Source organism: Patiria miniata, unplaced genomic scaffold (assembly GCF_015706575.1).
Source record: "Patiria miniata isolate m_02_andy unplaced genomic scaffold, ASM1570657v1 HiC_scaffold_16, whole genome shotgun sequence".
NCBI lineage: Eukaryota > Metazoa > Echinodermata > Asteroidea > Valvatida > Asterinidae > Patiria > Patiria miniata.
In genome coordinates, this window is record NW_024037054.1 from 16,162,675 (window position 1) to 16,172,308 (window position 9,634).

Below are 9,634 nucleotides of genomic sequence, written 5' to 3' on the forward strand. Positions count from 1 at the left end.
ATAGGAAGGGGTAAACTGTCTTAGGTGTTTATGAATGGTAAATAACAAAGTACCAAGGTAACACAGACAGAAAACATGTGACACTTTGGATGCTAAATTTATAGAATGAGTAACATGCCTTTGTCTAGGGTTTACATTGTATAAAGTGTGTACATGTTGTAAACATGGGGGGGGGGATTCAACCAAATTCTTTACAAGTGTCTAACAGTCTCCAACAGTGCGAAATTACTCGGAATTTTTGAGAGAACAACCCTGCACTGTTTTACTCCACAGACCTCCACGACATCCCATAATTGCAAGAACACACTGCCTAGCCACAATCTAAAGCCTACTTTAGCCCCAGTGATAAAATGTGTTATTGCTTAGTCCGCTCAGCCATTTCATTTTGAGGGTAATTTTCTTTTTATAACTGGTTCCCTGCATGGGGTACCGAGCAGATCTTAAAGGATAAATCACTCAGTCCTGTTTTTTGATAACATTCTCTTTTTACGGATTCCAAGAACAGCCATAATGGGTATAGAAACTGCATTCCCCAGTCAAATTGAAACTTAAGTCTAAGTACGGAAACCACAGGTATTTTTGTCTGGAGCTTTCGGCCAGTGTGCCATTGGGTTGAACGGTCATTGTCAGGATCTTTTCTTTACTAACCAGTGGAGTCATGCAAAGAACTTGCCCAACGTTCACATGTACATTAGAGTTTCAGCTTTCAAAATTGCATGTTGACTGCGACCATATTACGGGTTGAAAACTTTTTCATTGGTCGAGTGTGAAACTAAAAACAGCCAAACAAAGAGACTTTCATAAGAATTGGCTGTGTATGTACTTTTTGCTATTGTATACATGTACATCTTTCTTACATACTGGACAAATTTGTCATATTTATTAAAACTTCGTTCAAAGAAACCTTTGAATCTAAATTTTCGGTTTCGGCATGTACAAGAAAAACAGGCCTATAGGGGGAGAGTATAACTATTCATGAAAAGAATTGGGACTCTTCTCAATTATGTTGCGAGAGAGAACTTGAGTGTGACACTTTTGATTAAATCTAAAATCCATTCGTGGACAGGATTCTAAAACTTTCAAGGGGAAATCAAGTCCTACGTTAGCCCAGGTTGGGCGACATCTTCCCTGCATTTTGACTGACATCCAGGGTATTAATTCTACTACCATAGCAAAAAAAAATGTAACACATTTTTTTTCATATTTTTACCTGATGGAGGAAGCTGAAATTTTGTTTACATATTCCTTGTGTCCAGAATAATGCAAACGCTGGGTTTGGAAGAGGTAAACATGTCCGTGGGCGACGTGTTTACCGAAAATAAACCTCAGATTTACGCTTTCGTCAAAAACATTCTCAGTACAAACTCTTAAGTTTTCATGACAACTTTGTACTGAGGATGTTTTTGACGAAAGCGTGGATCTGCGGTTTATTTTTGGTAAACACGTCGCCCACAAACATATTTACCTTTTCTAAACCCAGCGTATCCATAATTCTAGACACAAGTAATATTTTAACAAAATTTCAGCTTCCTACATCATGGTAAAAATATGAAAAAAACAGGTGTTATATTCTTTTTTGCTATGGCAGCAGACGTTCATACCCTGGACTCCATCGCATGTACAAAACTGAGGAGTCCAACCTGGTTTAGGCCTACGTATGAACTGACAGTTGATTGGCTGAAACTCCCAATACTGCAAAAATCTTCGTGATGGACTTGTAAGGACTTGTGATGGACTAAAATGCAACACAAGAATGCTAGATAGTCAGGATTAATAAACACAGGGCGAGTTAAAAAAAATGAAACCCAAATCTGGGGACTAATGTTTTAGTGAAGTTCTGCATGTAGCACTTTGAAAATCTAGGATTAAATGAAAGCCCAATTCATAAGCTTTCTTTTAGTACAAGAATCATTCAAATCACTCATGTAAATTTCAAGTTACGGAATTTTAAACACAACCACCATTTTAAAGTTCTGTCCACGGATCACAAAAAGGTAGGTGTTCTTTCAGCAAAACGAAAACAAATCACACACGAATGTGTGTGAATTGTTTCGTTTTGCTGAACGCACACCTTTATTGTGATCCGTAGACAGAACTTTAAAACGGTGGTTGTGTTTATAATTCCGTAGCTTGAAAAGTACATGAGTGATTTGAATGATTCTTGTACTAAAAGAAAGCTTATGAATTGGGCTTTCATATCCCAGATTTTGAAAGTGCTACATGCAGAACTTCACTAAAAACAATAGTCTTGACATTTTGGTTTCTTTTTTTGTACTCACCCTGTACATGTAAATAATAGAAGCAGCAATTTGAAATTTGGTATTTACCCGGTAATTGGTTGATTCTAGATTTGGACTGAAGGATCTCATCAGCGAGCTGCTGAGCGGTTGGCAAGACATTGGTGTGGTGGGCGGTGATCAGATACTGGGCAAACTTCTGCAGCTGCTCCCGGTCCATCTGGAGCAACGTCTCCGAGATGGGCAGCCGCAATTGCACGCTCCCGGCCTGGCGGATGCGGTAGAGGGAGAGCGCCACCACGTGCTGGCACCAGAAGATGTCCCGGTTGCCGCAGGTGCAGGTGACGGCCGTGATCTTGCAGCGGTCGAAGCTGATGGAGACGCGGTGGACCTGCTCGGGCTCGTTGTAGAGCTGGTTGCCCGGCTCCGTGACGGTGCCGCTGAGGTGGAATCCTGGGCAAAGTAACAGGAACAAAACATTAATTAAGTTTTTAAAGCCAGTTTGTTACGTTGTGTTCCGGCTGTAAGTTGACAATGCGCAAAGTTTAAGCTGGTACGTGTGTGAATTCATCTGAACTCTACTTAGAGGAAATGCACAATGGTTCGGGATGACAGGAAAACCACACCAGGATGGGTTAGGTAAGAAAAATAAACGTTTCTCGTCCTTGCCTCCTTCCTTTTTAGCCTAACGTCTCTTTTAAAACAAAACAGTCCAATTCAAATTAGTGCAACTTTTTACACATGCCTCACTGAGTAGTTGATCCCCCTTCAACAACTTTTCCAACTTTTTGGAGGAGTTGTTTTAATGTCACTGTTTGCACATATACACCCCAACTTTACTCCAGTGCAAAGACATTTGGGTTTAAACTCAATATTACAAAACTGTATTAAAACTGTTTAAATTTATATCAAAAACCCCCTAGTAGTTTCCCAGGACTACCCTGCTAAATTCAACAGAGTCCGACAGTTACTCATATGAGTTTCCTGCTCAAGCCAACAGTCCTACACAACCCAACTTGCCAAGTTGTTCGGTACCTGAACATATACATTGTAAAATGACTGGCATGCTCAATCGAACAGAATCCAACTGTGCCTTATTTTTCTGTTGTCTGCTGAATCCAACAGAGTCCAACATGGCATTATTTACCAGTTCCCAACAGAATCCGCCTCTGAATGTTTTCAGTTGCCCGCTGAATCCAACAGATTTTAACAGGAAAAGATACAATGTACAAGGGGTTTACTGCTCAACTCAACAGGACGTAAGATGTAATGAAATGTAAGATAGTTGGATCATGCTGGATTGAGCACCTGGGGCAAGGTTAAATTAAAAAAAATAATATAAATGGTGGAAACTAGAAAGACAATTGATGAAAAATGGACGTGCCATACATTGTATGCCTTCAGTTTCAGGTAAAATTCAGAAGTGGTACGATTTGATGTATTTATCAAAAAAAATTCTTTTACATACGCTGGGACTCATGAGAGACCAGTGGATTTCATTGAATGGACCACCCAGTTGAAATAAGAAATAAATAAATAAATAAAATAAAATATCACAAAACATGTTTCAGCTGTTATGTTCTCCCCACCCCCCCCCCACGCTTTTTTTGGTATCAACAGTCTTTCCAGGCATTATCAAGTCTTTGAAGAAGAAATTCCAAAATCTGCAGTGCCACGCAACCCCTGTAGGTTTTCCCCAAGCCTCCGTAATTAAGACTTTCTCAAGGTCCGCGAGACTGCCCGAGCACCCTTCAAGTTCTTAGCAGGAACTTCCTTTGCCCTCCGGCCCAACTGGCTTCTCGACCCCGAATATTGTTAAAAACCCAAGCCGGTCTGACCCTGGGGCGGGGGGGGGGGGGGGGGGGGGGGGGGGGGGGGTTTAAGTCATGTGGCAATCAACAGTGTTTGTCAGTGGGTTCGCTGGGGAGTTTGTCACTGTGACTGTCACCACCTTTTGCAGTTCATTAGATTTCTGCCTGGGAGCTTGGGTGTTTTTTTCCCCGTTAAATGAACACGAAAAAATGTATGTACTGCACGAACTCAACCTGTGACTGTTACTAGTTTGCCAGGTAATTACTGCTGGCCGAGGCTGTTAAGATTATGGTTCTTAAAGCTGAGTTTTCTTCTTTTTTTTATCCAAAAAGTGCACCCATGTTTACCTGGGAAATATGATGACCCATGAGAATGATAATACTACTTTGGTGCATATTTGTATAGCGCTTTAAGCCAAAGGTCTCAAAGCGCTTCACAATTATTATTAAACCTGTTCATCAGGACACGGGACCAGTTTTTGCAGCAACTCCAGATCAGCGCATCCCGGTCTCTACCTTCACAGGTACCCATTTTTACTCCTGGGTGGAGAGAGGAAATTGTAGTAAAGCGTCTTGCCCAAGAAAGCAAGCACCAGACTACCTCTGTCCTAAATTTAGGAAGGTCTCAGATATAATGTATGCATAATTATTCCACCAGGGGTAGTTCCACCAATTTGTTGTTCCAAGAAAAAAAAAGGTCAGAGTGCTATACATTTCTATACCGGAATTCGTAAATGCAATACTTCCTAATAACATCAAATGTTCCAACAATCATCCTCAATTTAAAAGGGCAGTGAAGGAACATCTCTCTTCTCAATCTAATTTTTAAACAGCCGAGGTTTTAATGACCATTCTTCGATATTTCCTGCATAATCATATTAATTTTTTTTTTGGGGGGGGGGAATTACATGTTTGTTTGTTTCTGTGTTTTTAAGGACCCCGATGGAAATAAGCCGTCTTAGGCCAAAAAAAAAAATAAGTCGGTCTCTGGTCAGCGCGCGCGTCGATTTTAATCATGCGCGTCAATCTTTTTTTTTCTCCAAAATGTTCCGCGGTGGCTCCAACAGCGCCCTCTATTGCCGCACCTCCTCAATTTTTTTTACCAAAGAGCACCAAGGAATGGGAAATTGCACCAAGGCAAATGATCGACAGCACCAAGGCAAATTATGGAGGACACCAATGTACATGAGGACACCAAAAAAGCAAAATAGTATCTCACCTTGTCTGTACAATCCAAGCTTGAAGAAAAAAAAAAAAAAAAAAAAAAAAAAAAGCCGCGTCGCCGCGTCAATTCCGGAACTTTGGTCTGACCAGAGACCGAATTTTTTTTTTTTTGGCCTTATAAACAGATTTTTGGGCTATCCTTGGCTTTTATAAGTTAATTTTTTACGTATTTCACTGTATGTTTGTTTATATTTGCCAAAATGAATATATAAATAAATAAATGTAGCCCGTAACTTAGGTTCGAACCCACGTACCACGGCACACGAGTCAAACACAGTAACCATTGGATTACATATTTATAGTTGTACATATAACATTCTTCAGTATTGTACAGTGCGTGTGCACATGCACATAGGTACATGTACAAATATACGCATGAGTTATTTTCTGAAGGACAATACCGTATGTTTGTACATTTTTCCCCCCAAGTATTGCAATATGTTGGTTTGCATATATTGTGATAAAACTGATTGTTATTTTGTCATAAAATTTAGTTGGTTTGTATTTTGCAGGCAGAGGCCTTATGTACCGGTATATATACCCGTCAGGCAGCAGATGGATATTAAGTGCTGGGCCTTGAGAAATAATACATATACTGTACAGACTACAGTCAGGAACATATATTGACAATATCGGCACTGTATGAATATGCCGTGCAATTATGCAAAATCAGCCAGTAAAATGTGATGACTATGATGAAAAGGAATATTAAGTATTATTAGTAGATTTTTTTTTTAGTGCCACATGTATGGTACATGTATATTTGTCCTCTTCTACTGAGTTATATTTTAATATGATTTGCTAAAAAGATGTATGCAGATTGGACGAAACAAAGCACCGTATGCACCATATTACGTAAACATACATTGTACATACATGTACATGTACTGCAATACCGCTGCGGATGGTACTCCTGTTTTTGCTTAAAGCCGGAGTCCATCATTTGCAGCTATCCAAAAAAGTAACTGGCGTAATTATTGTTGAAAAACATACTTGGTTGAAAGATAGTAAGTGGACTAAACTCCCTGTGAAATTATCCTTTCTGGCAAGCTCTCATTTTGAAGAAATCAACGAAAGAAGGCATTTCCAATGGTGCTTCTTAAGCTCTCATTTTGAAGAAATCAACGAAAGAAGGCATTTCCAATGGTGCTTCTTAAGAAGCACCGTAGGAAAATTTTAATTAGTTGTTCGTTTTGTTATTCGGCGCAGCGCGCACAAGCATTGGAACGACGCACAGGCGCGCGCGGTTGCTATAATTCGTCGGATCAGTGCGCGACATCGCGTAAAGCTGCAATTCAAAACAATTCGAAACATGATTTAGCAACTTTTGATTTTAAATTGAGATCCTAGAATGCTGTTTTTCTCGGAATATGAAGCTGAAGCTGAGCTGAAACTTCATCAAGTAAGTTGTTCAGTATCCTTCATTAGATTTTGAACACTTTTGTTGCTTCAAACGAACAAAATGCACTAATTACAAATGATGGATTATAGCTTTAAATACATGTATGGAAGAAAAAAAAATTTCAGGAAAAATCTGGATGTTATGCAGCGCAATGAAACTTGGCCAATAATTTAGCTGGATATAACAAAGACACATCCTCAACAGAGTTCGGTGGGAAACAAAACAAACACAATGTCTTCAATAACCCACAGACCCGCTTTTCATAAAAACGTTATAAATGTGCCTCATTTTCCCCACACAGCCGATCCAAGCTGAGGGACGTTTGTCCTCTAGTAACCTCCCATGTCAGTCAGTTGGCCTAGAAGGCAAAAGGTAAATGAAAGACGGCATATCCGTCAACGTTTATGAAATACCGTAGGGGCCGGGGGGGGCCAAATTCCCTCCAGGGTGATCAACGAAAGCTCGAAGGCTCTACTGGTAGAGCTCTCCAACGTTACTTTAGACTCCAGTCTGCCCGACCCGGTTCCCACAACCCCCAACAATGAACAAGCCACTGGGTTACCGGTGTTCAGTGTTTAAAAAAGGGGGAGAGGGGTCACTACGGACGCTACAAGTCCGTTTGTTTCATCACGTTGTAATCAAACTCCCTCGTTTTGAAATTTTCCAAACCAATTTTCCAATCCAGCCTTCTGTAACTCTTCAGGTGATTAATTTTTGTTAGTTTCGGCGTATAATTTTATTGCTTTTTCGAAACAGACCTGGTAGGAAAATCTATCTCCGTCAAAAGTACAGGTAGCAGTATGGCAGCTGAAATTATACATATAAAGATTGAACTGGGGCTGCATTTTACCAAGAACAACAAGCAGGGTGTGTGTAAATACTATATTTGTCATACATTGTTTTTGTAAGAAATGCAAGTCATACACTGTCAATGTCATTGATAACTCGAGAATTATACAAGTAGACATACATAATTAATTCTTATATTATTTCATTCTTATTGTAACTGGGTAGCCCATTCAGCGGAATCCGCTGGTCTCCCATGGGGCCCAGTAAAGAGAAGACAATGTGAAGACATTACAGTTTTAGAGGTGGGAGGAAAACCCAAGAAGAATTCTAAGGAAAACCGACGGAATCAAGTAGGGACTGAAAACCCAATCCACATCATGGCTTAAGCAGGAATTGAACCCAAGTCACAGTGGTGGAAGGCACTACTACATCTGCTACTGTGTACATTATGGGTGCCATGAAGACAATGGAACTAATAACACATTTGGAATTGAAGCAACAATACATGAGCAATCACAGTCGATACATGCACACACATATCAGAGAACATTCAGGTACACGTACATGTATACATGTACATATTATAGTCACAATGCAATTCTCTTTCACATCCCGAAATTCATCATTAATTTATGTTCTAATCAATGCAAAAAAGCACCTGATGGCAATTCTGTGACCAACGCAAAATGTTCAGCTGGATGTACAATGATGCATGATATTCACATGGGTTGTCTGCAGCAACCGCCATGTTTAGAAAACCCTGGAGATAAACAAAGGCCATATTCAGAGTTTTCGGGCCATTAATATTTCAGTGCGTTTCCCATGCTGCAGCTGTGCCATGGTATTGTGGAATGCCTGACTAATCACTACGTCAATTATTTCAAAGCTGGTAGCCAGACCTATAGGGAGCATTGAAAACTGTACACTATTCATGTATGTATCATAGGCCATATTATCATGGACTGTAAAGACACAATTTTCTAGGTGCCAACAGCAAAAAAAGGCTCAATTTAGTAATTTTCTTTCCATCTTTAAGGTACAACATTTGCACGTATAACAATAATGTGGTGCTTATAGCGCCTTATATAAAGGTGTCAAAGCGCTTCACAATTATTACCCCTGTTCATCAGGCCACGAGACCACTTCTGCAGCAGCTCAAGATCAGCGCATATGGCCCATACCTTCGCAGGTACCCATTTATTCCTGGGTGGAGAGAAGCAATGCGTGGCAAAGTGCCTTGCCCAAGGGCACACGCACCATGACCCCAGGTTGGACTCGAACCGACAACCTGCAGCTGTACCGGCAGACCAAGAATCCAATGCCCTTAACCACAATGCCACAGCTCACCACACTTACAAAATTAATACATCACAAAAACAAAACCACCAAATTATTATGCAAATACCTTACTTGATTGTAAGTGAATGTCTCAAGCATTCTGTGAAATATCTATGCACCTGGTGTGCTGTCATTTTTTTTATAGAAAAGTGGATTTTTTGTATCAATTTCCAATGATGGTCGGCCGTCGGCCCGTCGAGATGCGCTGGTCAGGCGTGTCGAGATGCGAATTGAACGGTTACAAAGGGAGAGTTGGGGAAGACCACTGTAGACGGTGCACGTACGACAGTCGCGCAAAAAAACCCCACGGGTTTGTGCGAAACGTGGATTAAAATCAGCTGTGCACACTTCGCGCGATACATGCGCAAACAAGTCAATGCGCGCGGTGCATCCCTCTCACTGGAACTTTTGCAAGTGTCACCAAGCGCAATCTACTGTTCGTGTACATCCATTAAATTTTAACTGGAGCATTCTTGTTTGGCAACAGGCGCAAGAATTTTCTAATTACTATGGTGTCCCCAAAAAAGCTGTGCAAGCAGATATCCTTTGATTTCTCAAAAACTACTTAACATGAGGATTTCATCTTGATGGAGCACATTAATTATACTCTTGTGTATGTTCAGTAAAAATGCCATGGAAATCCGTTCATGCAAACCAGAGATCTAACAGATTGTAAAAGGCTATGGGTTTTTCACCTGTTCCAATAGGATGGGATTTACACAGTTAACTTAATTTACATCACAGTGAAAAAAAGCCCATGACAATCTGATGCACTTAAACTGTGTAAATCCCACTGAGTGAAAAACCCATAGCCTTTTACAATCTGTGTAGAT

General features: G+C 40.4%; 1 protein-coding gene across 1 annotated transcript in view; it reads right to left on the reverse strand.

Moving 5' to 3' along the window:
- LOC119723257 (zinc finger SWIM domain-containing protein 6-like) overlaps positions 1 to 4,580 on the reverse strand; it is a 46,709-nt gene extending 42,129 nt beyond the window's left edge. The window contains exons 1-2 of the mRNA XM_038193822.1: positions 4,565 to 4,580; positions 2,328 to 2,690 (exon numbers count right to left, since the gene is read on the reverse strand). Of these exons, the coding sequence (XP_038049750.1) occupies positions 2,328 to 2,690; positions 4,565 to 4,580 (379 nt within the window). The remainder of the gene's footprint in view (positions 1 to 2,327; positions 2,691 to 4,564) is intronic.
- Between the last annotated feature and the right edge of the window lie 5,054 nt (positions 4,581 to 9,634).